The sequence below is a fragment of the Heterodontus francisci genome, chromosome 19, assembly GCF_036365525.1.
Source record: "Heterodontus francisci isolate sHetFra1 chromosome 19, sHetFra1.hap1, whole genome shotgun sequence".
NCBI lineage: Eukaryota > Metazoa > Chordata > Chondrichthyes > Heterodontiformes > Heterodontidae > Heterodontus > Heterodontus francisci.
In genome coordinates, this window is record NC_090389.1 from 53,559,324 (window position 1) to 53,580,078 (window position 20,755).

At 43.9% G+C, this 20,755-nt stretch overlaps 1 protein-coding gene across 8 annotated transcripts in view; it reads left to right on the forward strand.

The window, feature by feature from the left end:
- cfap20dc (CFAP20 domain containing) overlaps positions 1 to 20,755 on the forward strand; it is a 548,283-nt gene that overhangs the window by 256,006 nt on the left and 271,522 nt on the right. For all 8 annotated transcript variants that reach the window (XR_010976965.1, XM_068051613.1, XM_068051614.1 and 5 more), the window contains one exon: positions 1,807 to 1,953. Coding sequence is in view for 7 of the 8 variants with exons in the window: in XM_068051613.1 (XP_067907714.1) it covers positions 1,807 to 1,953 (147 nt within the window). In the remaining variant the exon portion in view is untranslated. The remainder of the gene's footprint in view (positions 1 to 1,806; positions 1,954 to 20,755) is intronic.

The following is a 20,755-nucleotide window of genomic DNA, read 5'->3' on the forward strand; positions in this document are numbered from 1 at the left end:
TAGCTGTGTACTTTAGCTGCCTGGGCTCTAAGCTCTGGAATTTCATCACTGAACCTCTCTGCCTCTCTAACTCTCTTTCCTTCTTTAAGACATTCCGTAAAAACTACATCTCTAACCAAGTTTTTGGTCACCTGACGTAACATTTCTTTATAGGATATGGTGTCCAATTTCATTTGATAATCTTCCTGTGAATCGCCTTGGGATGGTTACTACGTTAAATGCACAATATAAGTGCAAGTTGTTGTTGTTACCCCTATCTTTGCTAAAGTTCACTGCCTCATGGTAAACACCAAGGAAAATTAACTTGAAAATCAAGTCCTGGTTTTCAAATCCCTTGTGATTTTTACCTACCTTCCTTCATTGAACTTCTCTAGTTCTTTGCCCCTGTACACACCCTGCCTTCTCACAACCTTGTAGAATGCTACAATCAAGTAGTCTTTTTCCTTTAAATGATAGTTTTGCATTGTTATGCATGAAAAGGATTATGCTAATTTTATTTAATTTGCTGTCATTCTGCATGCCTGAACGCGATTGATATATTTTTAGATTCATAATTAATTATCCCCTTAATTTGAGATAGCTGCACCAAGTCAGAATCTGGTACTCCATTTTCCTACATTTTCTCAAAAAAAGTAATGGTTAAACGACGACAATGGCAACTTGCATTTATATAGTCTCTTTAATGTAGTAAAACGTTCCAAGGTGTTTTATAAGAGTGTTACCAAAGGACCTGTTTCAGTGCTGTATCTCTAAAAAAAAAAAATTTGTACCGAATCACTTAAGGAGATATCAGGATAGATGACCAAAAGCTTGATCAAAGAATTAGATTTTAGGGAGCATCTCAAAGGAGGAAAGAGAGTGGGAGGTGGAGAAGTTTAGGGAAGGTGTTCCAGACCTTAAAGTCTCGGCAACTGAAGACATGGCTGCCAATGGTGGAGCGATTAAAATGGGGGATGCGCCAAAGGCCAGAATTGGGTCACTCCAGTAGATTTTTTTAATATTGTGCATCAATTAGGGCAGTGGGTAAACTCACCTGCGCTGGATTTTCTGATCTCTATGAAGGGTAAATATTAAAAATACTTGAAGATACCCTTAATTCTCTTCTCTACCCATAATACTGTTCGAGTCATTTTCGTTTTAAATGCTCTGGATCTGAACCTTAGGTCGGCAGGACTTCATTTGGATCAAATATGGCATGAGAGGATATTTCTCATTTTTGTTTTGAGCAAGTATTCTGGCCATGTGTTGTTGCTGGCCCTTCCAGCTATTTTGTGCTGATAGCATATATTTTATTCCATGAAGTTCTTTACTAAATACAAAGTGATAGGTCCAAGTGTTTACATGGGACCTTGAGGTATTCAAATACATAGAGACAATGAAGAGCTGGAAACTAATTCAACCCTGACAGTGGAATTTACCATCTCTATTTTGTGGGTTCACATTTCCTTGAAAGAGTCAATCTCCTGTAAAATATTTCACTTTTCAGTAATGAGCCAAGAGGCTGACTTAGTAAAGAAACAGAGAGTTCATAGTAATTTGCTATCATTTTTACCTTAAAAAGATGCATGCTGACATTGGGGATTTAAATAAGTTGTTTATATTGGCCAAAGGAATAAGAAACATCTGAGAAACATTTACAGTACGTGGAGAAACTGATGAATAATTTGTGAATAAAAACAAATAATTTTACTATCAGCAATTAATTTAGCTTCAATGTTAATGCCTTGGTAGTAATTGCATCATATAAACCAGGGAAATGCAGCTAGAAAACAATTAACCATATTGTTTATCTGATCCTTCTCTTAGTTAAACCTAAAGATGAGAATGAAGTTTTCTCAGAAGGACATCAAATCGAACAGCCTCAGCCCCCACGGGAACCATCTACTGACAGGAATAATCGTAGAAAATTACGTTTACGGATTAACGGCAAGGAAAAGAATGGCTCAATCAGTGGTAATACTATTCTTTCTTCTAGATTTGTTGTAGCTTTTCTATTTTATACCTAGAAATGTAAAATTAAATATTCCAGTGCATTTTGTACAAATGATGTACATTGATGCATAAGCATTGATGCTAAAAAATTAGATGCGCACCAAACATTTTGTAGCTAGCTTTCTGATTTCAAGAGCTCTCTGTACACCAAAACGCTGTGTTCTTAAAAACAAAACTGTACACACATTAATGGTGTCTGTGCTTTGTTTCTGAGTGAGGAAAAATTCAGCTACCACTTGTTGAGTTTATGTATTTTGGAATACTTTTCTGTGTTAACATTCAAATCATAAGCAATATTTGTTCAAGGTCTGTGAAATATAATGAAAACAATTTCAGGTTTAAGCTTCAACGAAGGAATGGTTCTTCATTCATTATCCTCCACAAATATTGCCAAAGTAGGCATTTGATCTAAGTAAGTGTAAGGGACACTAGTCTCGAAAGACATTTTCTCTTGCATCATATCAGAGTATTTCATGAGGTCATAATCCTTGGCTGTTTTTAGCCCGTTATGGTATTGATGACATTCACTTAGAAAGTATTCTGAAATTATTATTAGAAGTCAAATTCAACACTACAATAATAAAAATGTCTGGGTTTAAAATATATATCAACTATGAGACAGGGTGGCATAGTTGGTTAACACAGTGTCCTTACTTCTGGACTTGAATAGGAATTCAGTACTGCCTGAAAAGTGTTTTCCCTCTCTTGCAGCTTTAAGTCACCTAAATGAACTGCCTTTGAGGACTTTCAGTTCAGTTTCTAAATTTCGCAACACAAAACTGTTCTCATTTCAGTTGCCTTGTCTGGGAACATTGAGTTTGTGACACAGAATCCAAAACGTGGTAAACTATTTAATTATTCAACATGAGCATCCCTTAATGAGCATAAAAAAGTTGTCAAGCAAGAATTCTGCCAGTAGCTCTATGGGATATCTGCGCCTTGCAAAACTGATGCATATCAAGGTGGTCAGTTAGTATGTTCCTTCATGACCAAGAACTGTGATAAGTTAGGCACAAATCTCACTTTTACTTTGACTACATCCACGAGATTTGTGATTTGGAGCTGAGAATGTTAACAAGAGATTTAAGAGGCTTTTAAAATCATGAAGGGTTGTAATGTGAGCAAAGAAAGCCTATTTATTCTTGTAGGAGAATCATGACAAGGCATTATTAATTTAAAATTGTCCCCAAAAGAATAAGGAGGGAAACCAGGAGAATTGTTGGAGCTGTGCCATAGACAGTAGTTGAGGTCAAGACCATTGTACCTTTTAAAAGAGAAATAGATAAGTAGTATACATATTTGAAGCAGATAATCGGGCTGAATTTTACCAGCCCCCCTCAACGTCAGGGGTCGTAGCGGTGGGGTCCAGAAAATACGTACTGGAGAGGCCCGCCATGGGCCTCGACTCCGGGAAGGCCCCGCCCCATTTTACTGGCGGCAGCGAGGCCTTGGGGCTGCTCAGTGGCAGAGCCGCCTTTTAAATATTTAAATAAATTTAAATCAATGCATAAACACTTACCTTGTCCTGACAACCGTTTTACATTGATATTCCGGCCGGTGGCTGAAACTCTCGCATTCGGCGATCCGAGGTGTGACACTGGTGAGGAGGGGAGAGAAATGAATTTTTCAGGGTGGAGGGGAGCGGCAAAAATTAATGCAATTGATTAAGGAGGTGGTGGGAAGGGGTTGAAGGTTAAAGAAAAGAAAGTTCGGGGGGAAGGTCGTGATCGAAAATTTACTTTTTTTGGGGGGATAGGACAAACAATAAACTGAATATTCATTGGGGGGGGGGAGTGGGAGAGGGGATTGGAAGTAAGAATAAGATTTTATTTTAATCTTTTGACACACCTGTTGCTTGAAACAGTTAAATAGCCCTGAAGGGCTTGAAACCCTGTAAAAATGGCGGTGGAGTCGGACGCCTTTGCCGGGGATGGTGCGCCAGCCCCCCTCTTGGCACCAGATGCCTAATGAGCAGCATGGCTTCATTGCTGCAGATGCACCCTTGTGCGCCATGACGACCTTACTCTTGGAAAGGTGCCCCACTCTCTCCATATGCAATACTACTTCCATCCTGTGACCCAGCCAGTTCCATGGCCTCCTCCTCCATCGGGCTCAGGAAATGGAGAATCGGCAGCCCACAGCCAGTCCTGGACTGCTCTCTGCAATTGTGTGCAATCTTCTCCACAGACACGAGGATGAATGCTGTTGGTCTCCCAGCGGGAACAAGTCCAAAACATATCCTAGTGTTTGTCCATCTTTTAGGGAGGGGACACACAGTTGCGTCCTGCATCCGGCTCCTTTCCAGGAACCTCGTGAGGGTCTCCAACAACAAGCAGTCACCTTTCAGGGCCATTTCGCCATGCCTCAGGCAGTTTGTTTGCAGCCTCTGACCCTTTGTCCATGAGTGAGTGGGAACCCCCTCTCCACTCCACACCCTCCTCCTCTGACAAATGCAAGGCTCAAGAGCTGAAGGCTTTAAGAGGTACTCACTTTTGCTGCCCGGATGAGATCATTGAGCCACTTGTAGCACTGAATCCATGCCCTTGGTGTGACTCCACAGCTGCTGACCACCTCGGTAATCTGCAGCCAGGCTTGCTTGGCCAGTCTCCCAGCTCTCCTCCTCCCACCCTTAGGGAAGAGAATCTTTCGCATTTCCCTAGCAGCTTGTAAAAAGAGCACCTGGAGGGAGGCATCACTAAATGTGGGGCCATCCGGGGTCTACTGTCCGCCATTACTCTGCAACTTTTCAGCACTCTGCAAATCCTATCACTGCACACAGCAACATTGAATGCAGTAAATAAAAACAGAAAGTGCTAGAAATACTCAGCAAGTGTGGGAGCATCTGTGGAGAGAGAAACAGAGTTAACATTTCAGGTCTATGACCTTACATCAGAACTGTCAAAGGTTAGAAATGTAGTTAGCTTTAAGTAAGTGGCGGGGGAGGGGGGGAGAAGAACAAAAGGGAAGGTGTTTGATAGGGCAGAAGGTAGGAGAGATTTAATGACAGAGATGTCATGGAACAAAAGGCATAGGGAGTGGTAATAATTGTAGTAAAAGACAAAGCTAGTCCAGAGAGGGCATTAATGGCAAAATAATGAACAGCTCTGTCCAAAAGCAAAAACATGTAAAACAGAAATAAAAACAGAAAGTACTGGAAATACACAGCAGGTCAGGCAGCATCTGTGGAGAGAGAAGCAGAGTTAACATTTCAGGTCTGTGACCTTTCATCAGAACTGCAGGTATTGCATCTCCTGCATTTGCATGGGAAGCTGCCGTGGGAAGGGGATGAGGAGTCAGCGGTGATAGAAGTGTGGACCAGGGTGTCATGGAGGGAACGATCCCTTCGGAATGCTGACAGTGGAGGGGAGGTGAAATGACAGAAGAAGATCCTTTGGATGTGGATGCTGGTGGGGTGGAAAGTGAGGACAAGGGAAACTCTGTCATGGTTTTGGGAGGGAGGGGAAGGGATGAGGGCAGAAGTGGGGGAACATTGAATGAAGGTCAATGGGCCCAATGTAAAGCACATACGCTTCCGGTTCCAACGACGGGATTACCGGCTTCAAAACAAAATTTGGCCTAATGTTTCAGGTTGGTGCTGAAAGGTCATTGACCTGAAATATTGGGCTGAATTTTCTCAACCCTTTTGGGATGGGCAGGGAGACAGGACACCCATAAAATAGCAAGACAAAGCAGGGGATGGAGTGCCTGTCGCCTTCCAAACACCATTGAATTTTGTCAGTCAGGGAAGGCTGAGGACTGCCTTCCTTCCCAGAGGCCTCTTTCCGTCCCTGCTGGTGTTTTGCAAGTGGCTGGCGGGAATCTCACCACGTCGGGAGGCTGCCCAGTAAAACCAGGCAGCTTCTTTGTGGGCTGGGATTTAGGGGGCCCCCTTGCTTTTGCAGTCTCTGCCTGCCTGCCCCCAGCGAGCTTGCCTCACTTACATCTGCTTGGCTGGCAGCTCTTAGAGGTGGGATCCCCATCCTTAAAGGGATGGGACCCTGGTGCTGGGCAATTAACTGCCTGAGTACTGTAAAATGCAGCTGGGGAACCCCCAAACAGCCGAAGCTGTCTCAACGTCCGGAAAAAACAACGCCGAGAGCCCTGTGTTGCCTCTTCTGTGCAAGGCTCACTGAATCTAGTGCCAATTAATTAGGCACAGAAGTGGACAGTAGCAGGCCTTCCACAGGATCAAGGACCCTGGTGACAGAAGTTCCACTCTTGGAGAGCTGCCGGCCAATCAGAGGCTGGCAACTGTTCCACTGAGCAGTGCCACTACACAGGCAGTGGCTGCTGCCAGTGGAATACCTACCCAAGGCCCAGGAGCATCGCTGGACCCAGGCCACAGTTGTAGTCACAGGGCAGGAGGGTTCTTACAGGGTGGAGGTCGCAGGGGAAGGGAGTGCAGGAGGATCGGCAGCAAGGGCATGGCTCTCAGCGGGCTCTTTCCCCCCCCTCCCCCCCCGACGCAGGTACCTCGTTCAGGCACTAAGTGCCTTTTAACGAGGGACCCCCCCCTCCCCCCCAGACCCCCTCCCACCACCACCCCCACCTTAGAGCCGGAAAGTCGTTTTTTCATGGCTTGTTTCCCTTGTGGCAACAGGGCCACCCGCACAGCTAATTGTGGTGGCGGTGGGATGAGGCCCTTAATTGGTCATTAATTGCCTAGTTAAGGGCCACAATTGGTGGCGGGATGAGAAGGCCTTCCCACCCCAGATATAAATGCCCCCCATAATGAGAAAGAATACTGCAAAAAAAGAAGCAAAATGAAATAAAAACATGGTAAAAAAACAAAAGTATATTAAAAATGAAAACCTATAAAAATTTTCTTGAAAGAAATTGAAGAGAGAAATCAACATCAAAAAAAGCAAGAATAAGAAAGAAGTAGAGAACTGAACCAGGACCATCAAAAAGAAAAACCAAAGCAGATAGATATTTTAAAGAGCATCATTTTTTCTTGTTTCAGATTTAAATACTTTTGAAAGTATATAATAAAGTAGAAAACAGTTGCTGGTCACAGTAAAATATTGAACTCACCATGCAATATTTACAAAACACAGATTCCTCATTGGATACCTGATTTAAGTGTTCCCTATCTTTTTTTTGTTTGCAGCCTGAGTCTAGGTAGCCACTTAAAGTTACAGAATGGGTTCAACAGCAGTTAATTACTTTCAGCTTTTTATTTAAGCGTTTATTTCTAAGATTTGGTAAGTAGCAGCACTCTGAATTCTGAATAATGTGCTATTGAGCCTTGGCTTAAAGGTTTTACTTCTGTGTATCCTCACCAATTGAGTCAGATTTTAAAAAAAATTTGCAGATCATCAATTTGCTGAAGAATTCTGGGAATTTTAAAAATCCTAGATCTTTAACATACACTAGTGCACACGTAGGGCTGTATTTAGTGTGGCTGTTTGGAACGGGAATAGTGGCATGGGGGGGTTTCCAGAGAATCACAACGGATGTGTCATGATATCAGTTCTGGATTTAGTCAGCGGTGGGAAAGCACCAAGGTGGCATTGCTGCCCTGATGCGACGGGAATACAATTTAAATTGTTGAACATATAGTTTTAATACATGAGCATCAAACTCAACGTGATTCAATGGGGTGCTTGGAATTAAGTAGACGACGGGCGGCCCTCACGTGCCTTTGGATTCCCAGCTGTTGTGCCTAATCTGCACTTACTCTTAAAGAATTTACAAAAGCGGACTGGTGAAAGGTATATCAATGTTTTATTCACACATTAAAACATCAAGTACAAGCTCTCACTACTTGCACAGTATACTACCCATCAAGACACTAGGTGATCAGTCTCGGACTTGTGGCTGCTCTTCTGTTCTCTCAGCCCTTGACTCAGGGTACCTTCTCGAGCGTTCTTCCTCAGGGTTCTCATGCCTTCCATAGTTTCAGTCAGGGGTTAAATCTTGTTTCCAAGACCCACCCCTCTTACTCATAGGGGTCTGGTATAATGACATAACGATAATTCCTTATTTGGTTCAGTGAGAACATGGTCAGCACTTCTTGTTTCTTTACACTCTCCCATTGTCTACTGTGGGTCTAATCATATCTCGTATCCATAAAACTCCTTTATCTGGTTTGTGCAAGGACACTGTCTGGTAGCATCTCTCTTGTTTCAACCTGTTTTCTGTACTGTCAACAATTCCTTGGTCATCTGTGTGCTGTGCCCCCTTTCTACCCAACCCCACTATGTTTCAACACACTGTGTATTGTTATGTGACTAACCTTGTGTCTCAACTAAGTTCTGATGTGTTTTTACTGTGTCTACAGTCCCGCCTTTGATCCTGCAGGGCTATGACCAAGGGATCACTCTCTCATATCTCTTAGGTAGTATACTTGTGCAATTACAATTTCATTTCCAAGGCATGAGCATAAGCAGTGTAATGTTCAAGAAAGCACAATTTAAGCATTATTATTTACATAATCAATCACTTGTGTGAATATAATAGTCGCAATTTCATTTTCAGAGTACATTGATCATTCATTAATTCATTTTAAGTATCTACCAATAGGTTATACAATTATCCTTGTGTTACATAATTAATCATCTGTCTTTTTATAGAGCAAGTTCGAGTACTGATTGCCTTTAAGGTCCAACCTATGTTCATACATCTTCTCACATTCGTTAATCAATTTCTTACAGTTCCAAATTAAGTATGTCACATATAACGCCATGGTAACCAAAACCACTATCAGGACATGGGAGATAATTCTAAACCAGGGGTGTATCTGCACATTTGACCCCCAGTTCCATAAGTCCTCCCACCAAGTACAATCATTTATCTCGTCAATCTCATCTTGTAGCTTCTTCGACTGTTGTTCCAGATTGTAGTACACTACAGCAATGGCTTCTAATTGCTGTCTCTCTTTACCCAAAAATGTGTGGGCAATGGCTGAATAGTTTATTCATTCCCGGAGGTAATTTATCAAGTCCTCCTTAATATTTTCTGTTACAGTTAGCATTTCCGTCTTTCGTTTATGTTTGTCTACCAACTCCATCTTTCCTACTTTGATTGGTATTTGTGGGTTGAAACAGAACATACAGTTGCTCACTGGACAAGTCCGGTTATGTCTGTACTGGTCTTCCTTTGCCGTGGTTGTTAAACAATATCTCCCCTTTCCCATCTAGGCCACATGGGTTAGCCCTGACAGTGCTTTCCTAGTCTCATGGTTCAATTTACAGTGGCATTAAATCCACATTTTGACTTTGCTGTTTTATATATAGGATGAAGACATATGACCACCTGGTTTTCCAGACTACACTTAGACAAGGTTGCCCCAATTATTTCCTTTCCGATTTCCACAACATAGGGCAATATCAGAGTATTTTATGTAATCTTTTCCCCTTATTACCCCTATATTTTCTACTTCATATAATTGCATCCCTAACTTATCTCTCGGAATTACAGGTATTCCCAATACTACTCCAATACTCATAGATCTCGTATTTACACACTCCTGACCTTTCCATACCTTAACAAGTTTTCTGAGTTGGCACCTGGTAATTTACTCATTTGTGTGACTAGCTAAGTCCTCCAACTGGGTGTCATTTATCCAAACTGGCACCTGTCTCGCATCAGTTTGCCTCAAATTTTTGCCAAGTTAGTTCCAACATCCACGTACCTTGTGTACTACAAACACCTTCATTATTTGAAATATCGTGGACCGCCTTTACCCTTTCTATTATATCATTAATAGTATGAGCATGACCTTCCAGTCCTATCACTGCGTTCATCAAACCCTGTCCTACTTTAGCTACACCACTCTGTCCCTTTTGCTCCTTTTTCAAAATATCCTTTACTAGCTGGTTGAGAGTTCTAACCTTCTGGTCCACGCTTTACAAATCAATTGTATTGACAATTGAAGTTTTTTTTATTTTATTTTTTATTTAGAGATACAGCACTGAAACAGGCCCTTCGGCCCACCGAGTCTGTGCCGACCAAGAACCACCCATTTATACTAACCCTACAGTAATCCCATATTCCCTACTACCTACAGTTCCTGTATTAAAGACCATAACCACGTCATTCACTAAACTACGTTAACGTCTCTTTCCCTTCATTATTCCCTCGTCACCGAACTCTTGTCCCAACAGTTGTTGCAGTAGTACCTTGTACAACTGTCGGGTCTTCTCAGGGCACCAGTCAGGTAGCTGGATATCTGATATATTCAATATTACCGGTACCAACTCATGCTGTATATTATCATATACGATTTTATTAGTTTTTATCATTGCAAGTCTATTTTCTGGTCCTGCAGTTAAGGCAGGGTAAGGGAGATCAGTCACTTGTGGCTGCTGGGTTGTAACCTTACTCGTTGGTAATTCGGATGTGGGGGTAACCATGGGGGTTGGTGCTTCTTGCCTGAAAGCCCATGATCTGTAATAGTGTCCTTTTTTATTTTTTCCATAACATTCAAGCTCATACTGTTGGGTAATTTCACGCACATTGATCGGTTTCTACAGTCTTTATCATCGCGCTGCCATATGGGGAACTCGGCTTGGGACCTTGGAGTGACCCTAATGATGGTGGTCTCTTTTGGGCATTCGATACATACCCATTGTCCGCTAGTGACGTTTACATTGATCGTCATGAGCCTGTTCATCTTTCCGTAGTTCCAGGTAGTTGCTGTGTATTTCCACCAGTCGGGCAATGTCATCCAGATCTCCTCCCCTGAACCAGTTTCCATTACAGCACTTGGTGTTATACGGTTTGTCATCCTCCTTCACTGCATTGACGGCCACAGCTGCAGCAATTGTCACAAGTGATAGATGTCAGAGTTTCATCCCGTTACCTGTAAGATCAAGATAACACCTGGTCTTATTTACAGTTCTGATTAATGTACCCCAGCTGGGTCAAACTCATCATCATTTATGCAGACTAATTGACCTACCCCTTGTCCTACCTTCTGTAGCTTTCACCCCTTGGTGTCCTTGCACATCATGACACTGATAAATTATTTGATTCCTATTCCTGTATTGGCACCATATATTTTCCTTCCTTCATTACTACACCTGTCTCCGTCTGTATCTTTGACTTCCATCTAGAATACTCTTCTGGCCATTTCTCTCCCTTCTGTATCTGTTTTAGCATGGGATCTTGGCTTTGCGCCTCTACCAGATCTTTAATCTTAAACTGGGAGACTATCACCACACTTATGGGGTAGGTGTCATCTCCCCTTGGATCCCAATATTTACCCCCTTTTGCCCCCATTTTTGCCAACTCATTGGCCCTCCTATTTCCTCCGGGGGTTTCCTTGCTATGAGCCTTTACTTTGATGATCCCATACTGAGCTTCCCCTTTCCTCGCTGCGTGTACTATCCTCTGCAGTAATGGGGCAGGTAGCAAAGGCTTTCCATTGTGATCCTGTACATGTAATCCACACCCTGTCTGTCTAATCCCATCCTCCACTGTAGAAGAACCATCAACAAAAATTTTGATTGCTGCTTTGATTGCTGGCTCCTTCCCTTGTACACCCGCCCCCCTTTATTTTGACACAAAAGATCCCTTGTGGGCCTTTGCTGTCAAAACCTGACACTCATGGGTTTCGCCCTGGTAGATTAAATTGTCCACCAGACACGTAGTAGTTCTTTTTCAGGAGACCATCAGGCAGATCCATCAATAATGTTCCTGCAATACTCAACGAGGTCCAAAAATGATCTCAGAGCCTTAATATCTTGCGGTAGGGGGAGTTTGAGGATTGTCTGTACTCGCATCTGCTCTATCTCGTGCTTTCCCTGTGTTGTTATTATTCCCAAATAGGAAACCTTTTCCTTCATTATCTGTGCCTTTTTAGGCTTAACTTTCACTCTGACCTTCTGGAGGAGTCGAAGGACCTCCTCAAGTAGTTCTAAGTGTTCTTCCTTACTCTCCGCTGGGAGCAGTAGGTCATCCACATATTGGATCAAACATTTTGATCAGGACAAAGGACTTAACCCCTGTGCCAACTGCTGGTGGAATATCGACGGACTATTATGAAATCCCTGGGAGAGACACTTCCAGGTGTACTGTTGTCTCTGGAATGTAAACGCAAATTTATATTGACACTCTTGTGCCAGCGGTATGGACCACTAATGTCCAACACAAGTTGATAATGTTGATAATGTAAACCAGTTAGACTGTTTTTGTTTTTTTTTGTTTTCGAAAACTTTGATTGTCCTCTTAAATGTCAGATAATTTTCCCTTTGAGAGCTTTAAATAACCACTCATATCAATTAAATTTTGTTTATCGATTCCAATCTCTTATGCCCAGACTTGGCATTGCATTTTTTTACATGAAAGACAGAAGTGCTTGCAACTATCTCTCCTTCTCAAGCACTTTGTCTCATTGATAACAGATGCTGTGACATCAGAATCCATTATGGCTCTGCCCCAAAGCCCAATGGGTTAATTTTACTCTCAGCAATGCAAAAATTGTGTGGTGGATTAATTGGAAAAACAATAGCTGCAGCAGAGTTAATTTCTTTACTTGTCTCCAAGGGGGTGGAGCAATACCTTCTCAGCTGCATCACTTTACGTAACCTTTTTTTATGATCCAAAAGAACTGCACTCCATTTTAAAGTTTTTTTTTCAATTCTTTTGGTATCCTTAGGGTTTGGAAACAACTAAATCATTAGTAACATTATTAACTTCAAAGGAAAGCATCTCCATCAGGAAAGACAGCATTTTAGATTAAACTCCAATTGTTTCCAAACTTTAAGCATCTTTTATAAGAGGTTTCTAATCCATGGATTTTTTTTTACAAAAAAGATGATTCCAAATTCCAATTCACGGCAATAAACATTTAAAAATTAAAACTGCCAATGTTATATGAGTGAGTCTTATGTCAGGAATTAAAGACTCCCTCAAAACTTGACACAATAAACTTGAAAGTTCATTGTGGCCACAAATGAAGTTTCCAGTTTTCTCAACTTAACAGGTCAGGTAACCTTAATAGTATAAACTTAATTCAGAATTATTAACTTATAATGCTTATTAACTACACACAGAACAGAATAGCACGTGCTTTTTTTTCAAGATAGGTAAATTACATCATTTTTCTTCTTTCTTCAGGCACCATTTCAAATGACTGTAATAAAACCAAAAACTAATGAAAAAGTTATTTAACATTCTTATAAGAAAAGATTCAACACCAGCTTCTTAAACAAACTTTAAATAGACAGAATCTTTTCCAGATCTCCTTTGTATATCCTTCTCTCCCATAAAAAAAATCCAATTCCTGACATTTGCTACTTAAGACAGTCAGTAAAACACGTCTTTAATTTAAACTGCAAAAAATCAAGAACAGATCTTAAACTGGAACTCCAATTAAAACAGTGTTTTAAACTTCAAATTGGATTTCTGCAAGACATCTTCAGACCTTCAAGGCTGAAGCATTTCTCTTAGAAAATTGTTCATTGTCTTTTCACAGTTGCAAAACCAACTTTTAAACTAAAAATAAAACTTTAACTTAAAATATAATTCCTGGGTGCACAATCTTAAATTGAAATGAATACACTCAACAATCACTTTTCACACTCATTTAATTCCAAACAACTTAGAAAATTGATTCCTGTAATGGGTTATGAATTCAAAATACCAAAATTTGTGTCAAATTCCCTGTCCTGATGCCAAGGAACACACAGGTTCAACTAGTTCACAACCAAAACATGACTCAAGGTTCCCACAAAATATACACGTGTGAAAAAAAATAGAACAACTAACAGACTCATGCTTTCATCATTAAGGCCAGGCAACAAAGAGGTAACGACTGTCAGTTCTACAGAACATAAGCTGCACATCCCAAGGACATTCATTTCATTTGTGGAAGCTTCCAACATTCACACATTCGAATCAAAAGACGCAGTAACTTGTTTTTACTCACTTGAAATTTCACTAAAACATAGTCTTTTTATGTTACTCTGCCATAAACTTAGTCATTGAGCCCTCTGGCCCCATCTGTTTGATTAGTTATCAATGGTGCCATAGGTAAGGCCAGGGTGGGGACCAAAGGCTTGATTGGGGGTTCAGGGGTGGTCATCCCAAGGACTGTAACAATCATCACGGTACTTACTGGCCTTATCTGCCAAGTCGGCCCGATTAAAGTCCCCATTGTCATCATCCTCCCGATCCGCAAACGTGCATATTATACCCCTTTGCGCTGAGAGTTGAGACTACAGTTTACTTATCTCCTGCTGACATTTTGTATGATCTGCTGACTGGTACACCCGTTCCTTCTGTGAGTGGTGCAGAACCGTCAATGCGGTCTGTAATTCAGAGCATTTCTGTTCTGCTCTTGTGAGCTGTTCCTTCGCTCTCTCCGCCCCCCTCTCAGCCTGACTGAGACTGCGTTAAGCCTTTTCAGCCTGAGTCTGGAATTGGCTTAAATGCACCACCTATGCTGCACTAACTGTTTCTGCCTTCAGGGCCCTTTCATGCCATTCATTCTTTTCTTTTTCTTACTTTTGCAACTCTTGTTTCAATCTTTTAACTTCACTCTCTTTTTCATCTAATTCCCTGATACAAGACGCTATAGCAGTTGGTTTCACTAACTTAGGCGCCCGTTTGACTTGGTGGGCACTCGCATCCTCCCATTGCTGTACCCCAATGGACCCCTGGCCCGTGTACTGCTTAACTACAAAATCTATCCATGAGGGCCACTTGCCCTTCAAATATTTTCGGAGTTCCAGCTCCCACTCTGGCCTGGCCAGGGCCATAATTACTCAACCGTTGTCCTGTCTTGTCTACTCAATTACTCAACCATTCACCAGTCCATTGAACTCTTAACTTAGTTTTTAAATTAATTTGAACTCGGCGAGACTATTCAAAATAACTTTAAATAGCACTACAACCGAGCTCACCCAGGGGCGCCAATTATGTTGTGCCTAATCTGCACTTACTCTTAAAGAATTCACAAAAGCAGACTGGTGAAAGGTATATCAATGATTTATTCACACATTAAAACATCAAGTACAAGCTCTCACTACTTGCACAGTATACTACCCATCAAGACACGAGGCAATCAGTCTTGGACTTGCGGCTGCTCTTCTGTTCTCTGAGCCCTTGACTCAGGGTACCTTCTTGAGTGTTCTTCCCCGGGGTTCTTGTGCCATCCCCAGTTTCAGTCAGGGGTTAAATCTTGTTTCCAAGACCCACGCCTCTTACTTATAGGGGTCTGGTATAATGACATAATGATAATTCCTTATTTGGTTCTGTGAGAACCTGTTGAACACTTCTTGTTTCTTTACACTCTATTGTCTTCTGTGGGTCTAATCATATCTCGTATCCATAAAACTCCTTTATCTGGTTTGTGCAAGGACACTGTCTGGTAGCATCTCTCTTGTTTCAGCCTGTTTTTATGTACTGTCTACAGTTCCTTGGTGATCTGTGTGCTGTGGCCCCTTTCTACCCAACCCTACTATGTTTCAACACACTGTGTATTGTTATGTGACTAACCCTGTGTCTCAACTAAGTTCTTATGTGTTTTTACTGGGTCTACACAGCTGTTGAAAGCTGACGGTACTGAGGTGAGGCAGCCATGACCAGCACTGAATACGGGAAGGGGGGGGAGCAGAGGCCATTGTCAGCCTACAGTGTTGTGCGCTCTGCAAGTGGTTTGGGGGGGTGGCGGCGCTTGGTCTCAGGTGATCTGTAAGGGAAGGGTCATGGTCTTGGGTGGTCTGCAAAGGGGTCTTGGTCTTGGGTGGGAATACCAGCTGAGCAGGGTCTCAGGTGGGAGTACCGGCAGAATAGGGTCTTGGATGGGAGTACTGGCTGAGCAGGGTCTTAGATGGAAGTGCTGGTGGAGCAGGGTCTTGGGTGGGAGTACCGGCGGAGCAGGGTCTTGAGTGGGACTACTGGCGGAGCAGGGTCTTGGGTGGGAATACCGGATGAACATGGTCTGGGGTGGAAGTACCAGCTGAGCATGGTCTGGGGTGGGAGTACTGGCTCACCAGGGTCTTGGGTGGGAGTCCCGGTTGAGCAGGGTTTCAGGTGGGAGTACCAGCTGAGCAGGGTCTTAGGTGATCTGCAAGGGGGCAGCTTGCTTTTGGGTGGCTGTATCGGGTGTCCAAACTGCTGGGAGAGAGGGTTGGGAGCCCATAGTGATGGATGAGAGGATTGGCTGTCAGCAAGGGTGGGCACTGAGGGCCATCGTGGAGTCTGCCAGGAGAAATAGCAAAGGCACAACTGCCAAGGCGGGGTCGTTTCTCCATCGATAGTGCTCTGGAGACCCACTGATCATGTGGCATAGGTCTTTTACATCCTGTCTTTTTTAACCCCTGTGGTGTGATGCAGCGCATCTGATGGAGGGAGGGCCAGGAGGCAGCTGTGCCTGCCTATGAAGCTCCACGATGAGAGCAGCAGCAGCAGCCAGTCATGCCATGAAGGGCCCACCTGTGCCAGAGAGTGTCCTGCCAGAGAATTATCCACCTCCAAATGTCCGAGCAGCATTGTCAGCGAAGACTACGGTTCTCCAGGGGGCCATTGCCAACTTATGCACGGTGATGCATTATGAGTTGCAACATATGGGATTTGGGGTCATGCTATGCCAGTGGCCCTGAAGATCACAGTGGCACTAAATGTTTACACGTCTGGATCATTCCAAGGATCCAACGGGGAGCTGCCCATCGCTGCAACATGGAGGTGACCAATGCCCTGTTCAAGAGGACCGGTGACTATGTGTGCTACTGGACTGACCCTGACAGTCAGGCTGAGAGGACCATTCCATGTGGTGGCATTGCTGGATTCTTCCGGGTGCAAGGTGTGATAGAGTGTACACATGTGACCATCAAGACTCGAACAGACTAGCCAGCTGCTTTCATCAACAGGAAGGGCTTCCAATCCATCGATGCTCATTTGATCGGCGAAACCGTTTCTTGTAGGTGTGTGCCGCTTCCCGAGAAGCAGCCATGACACCTACGTACTTCGACAGTCCCAGGTGCCACAACTTTTCAGGCCCCCTGCTCGCCTTCAGGGATGGATTCTCGGGGACAAAGGCTACCCATTGAAGACATGGCTACTGACACCTCTGAGAAACCCTCACAATGCAGCAGAGGAAAGGTACAACACTTCATGCAAGTGACCAATGAGCAAGCCATTGGGCTGCTGAAGATGAGATTCCATTGTCCATATAGATCCAGTGGAGCCTTGCACTATACCCCAGCGAGGGCTTCATGTATTGTTGTGGTCTGCTGTGCACTGCACAATCTAGCACTTCAAAGCAGGGAGGCCTTGCATGACAAGGACATGATTGAATGACACTCCCCCACCAATGAGGAGGATGCAGAGGAGGGAGATGAGCAGGCAGCACTGGATGTTGAGGCCCTTGCACTAGAGGCCAGGCAGATTGAGCGATTGGCAAAGGAGGCAAGAGACGATCTCATATGTACCCACTTCTAGCACCATAATGGTCACTCAGAGTAAAAACAATAAAGACTCACCTCAGTGCATGCAGTCTGTCGTCTCCTTTCTATTTGCCTTCAGTGCCTAGCGCCCATCTGAACCATGCTCTATGGCCCGTGGGAGAGCCTATTCAAATGAGGGCTGTGCCTACATTTACATCCATGAAGGGGGAAAGGTGAAGTCAGCAGCTTACAATTAATGTATAATAGAATAATCACTTTTACACAATGAAGGTTAATTTCATAAACAAAAGAACTTGATATTATTACGACCAAGGCTGTTTATTCTGGTCCCACTTCTCCACAGGTCACAACATATATTTAAATTTGCCCACTTACCCATACGGTCAATCATATACTCTATTTTCCCAGAATAAATTGCACCAACCAGGTTTCTTTAATAAACAACAAAATCATCTGTTTATTATAAAACAAGTCTTAACCAGTAATGAAGTGAAGCATAAACACACAGATTGAAGTATGAAAGTTCCCTTTTTACCTTAGCCACTCCCTCTCACAGACACACACACACACACATACATACACACATACACCAGTTAAAATTAAAAGGGAATTTTGCTTTAGAGCTCTGTAACAAAAAAACCCACTTAGGCTGAATACTTGCTCATTCTTGAAGAAAAGAAAGATATGGAAAGATGTCCTTTGCTTTGGTTTGGCGTCCCAAATGTGTATAAATGGCTCTCACTGGGATCTTCCTAGAACAGTTCTTTCCAAGCGATGTTGAAGAACAGTTTGGGTAGGCTTTCCAAGAAATGCTGCAACAGAGGTTTCAGATAGGCCTGACAGCAGAAATGCGGCAACAGGGGTTTCAGTTCCCACACATTCGATACTGAGGGTTTCTTCAAATATAGGAGGAGAGAGGAGACTGACACACTGGATATGCAGGGTTTCTTTCGAAGAAAGCAAAAGAGATGAGCTGGGTTTCCTTGGCAGGCAAAAACCAACTGTCTTCCAAGCAATTTACATTCCAACTCGCTGTCCATGCAAAACCAAAACTATGTCACAAGAAACAAGCCTCTTGACCCCAATAAATCTTGACCGTCACTTCGCCGTAAACATCTTCTCCAAGTCAAAACAACAAGCTGGGTAATTATCTGCAAATAGGTGCCTTCCAGTAAGGGCTTGTTTACAAGCCAAGTCCAGGAACCTTTTGGTGACCTCTTTCAAAAAGAACACAAAGTTCAGCATCTCTTCAAGCACCCAGATGAATCAATGTCCACAATTCAACTATAAGTCCTTAAAAGCATATTTTACAAAAAATAGAAGCACTCTCATAACAATATGAAGTACATGTCAAATTTAAAACACCCATGAAACCACAAGTGTCTCTTGGTGGTTTTCTTTATACATTTACAAGTGCTTCTACAAGGTGTGACCCCAGCGCAAGCAGCTGAGCTGGAGGCAGGCTTCTGATTAGGCTGCCCCTTGGCCTGTGATGACTTCGGCGGCTGTCCTCTGGCTGCCTGAGGCCTGGAGGGCCCTGGCTGCCTGAGGATTTCCTGCACATGTGCAGGACTCTCCTCAGGTGTCACGGTTACTGGAGCTGGGGTCACTGGTGGAGGGAATGAGGAGCCAGTGTCCGCACTTGGAGCGCCCTGAGGAGAGCCCCCAATAGCGGAGGTAAGCCTCTGCTCCTCCCTTTCAAGGCTTACCTGAACCTCCCTGCTCACCAGAGAAGGACGAGGAACTGGAGAAGTCTCCAGGCACCTCGTTCTTCTCTCACCTTACCACTGCTGTGTCGAGTTCATGGCAAAGGCAATGATGTGCAGTTTTGCGTGCATTTGTGGGATCTGGCTCTCCATGAGGGTCACTAACCTCTTGATGGAGGAAACCATGTGCTCACATGCATGAGACAATGCAGCACTCATGGCATAGATCGACTCCTTCATCGTCCGCTCATGGCTGAGCATTGCCTCTGGCATCTCCACCATTTGTTGCCTTACCTCTCTCTGCAACTCCAGCATGTCTTGTGCTGTCGACACTTGAGGCTTGTCATCAGCATGGGCCTGGCCACCCATAGTCCTCTGACTGTCAGAGGCCTCGGTTATCTCAGCCTCAGCTGGTTGCTTGGGTGTGTGTGTGGTGCTCTCACCAGCTTGTGACCCTGATTCTACAGCTGAGTGGAAACCCACTGAGACAAAAGTATCCGCACTGGTGAAAGGTGCAGAGGAATCATGGGACTGTGCAAGCCCTAAATGCGGTTCCTCCTCAAATGCTGACGGTTGTACCCCTTCTGCTGGAGTCACTTGCGAATGCCAACTTGCAAGAGAGAACACAAACACGTTAGGCTGTGCAGATCTCTTCATGCCAACAATGCGTGATATGGGTCTACAGAAGTGAACTGTATGTCGATGGAAGACAGTCCTCACTCTCTTGCCCGGAGACTCCTGTCTCTCCATCAGATATGGAGTGGCTGCCCTGAGTCCCCACTAAATCTGGAGCCTCCTCCTCAGCTGTCGAGAGAGGTCGAAGATCTGGAATGTCTCTGCCAGTCTGGGATGTCTCCCTCCAGTTATGGGCCCTCTTGTCCTGCAAGTGCAAAGAGGAAGATAGTCATACTTTGCAGAGAGATCAAAATGATAATTCTGCTAGTGGCAGCCCCTTGTCCCCTACTGAGGTATCACAGATAGCTCATGCTCCCATGAAGCTGAGTTGTGTAAGAAGGTGGCCTGTGGCTGAGATGCAGCCATGCAACTGTCAGGAGGAGGTAATGCCTAACCCTCTCTGCCAGCGCTGTTACAATGCCTCCCTCCCCATGTCCCACTTCTTCCAGCGTAGCCACTTGCAATCTCTAAAAAGGAGAGAGGTATGGAGCAGTCGCCTTGGCAGAACAAAGAAAGTTGTTGACCCTCTTGCAGCACTGGACCCCGCAGCAGCTGCCCTCCTCAGCTATCTCTATCTAGGCTTGTTTGGTCAGGCGAGAGGACTTCTTCTTGCCATCACTGGGTAAGAGGACCTGTCTGGCTGGTCTGTCTGTCTGGTCTGTCTGGCTTCTGGAAAGTTCCTGGCCTCTTGAGGCCTTGGTCAGCAGCAGAGGGTCTCCTAGCAAGGGGTCAGCAGCACAGCTGCAAAGGCAAAGCTGCATTAAAGGCAAAGCAGCAGCAAAGTCAGTAAGTTAAGCAGTGCTGGCAGCACTTTAAAAATGGCGCCAGCACCTCCAATTCTCCATTGACAATTCCATCGACACCTCGCTGCTCACCCCCTCACATTATTGGATAGGCCCCACGCCTCCATTATGATAATTGGCTACCCGCCGCACGATCGCAGTCAGCCAGCCACACACGTGATGAGCGGCGAAGGCGCCCACTTCCAGATCCGCTTCCGAATTGACTAAATTCATCCATTACAAA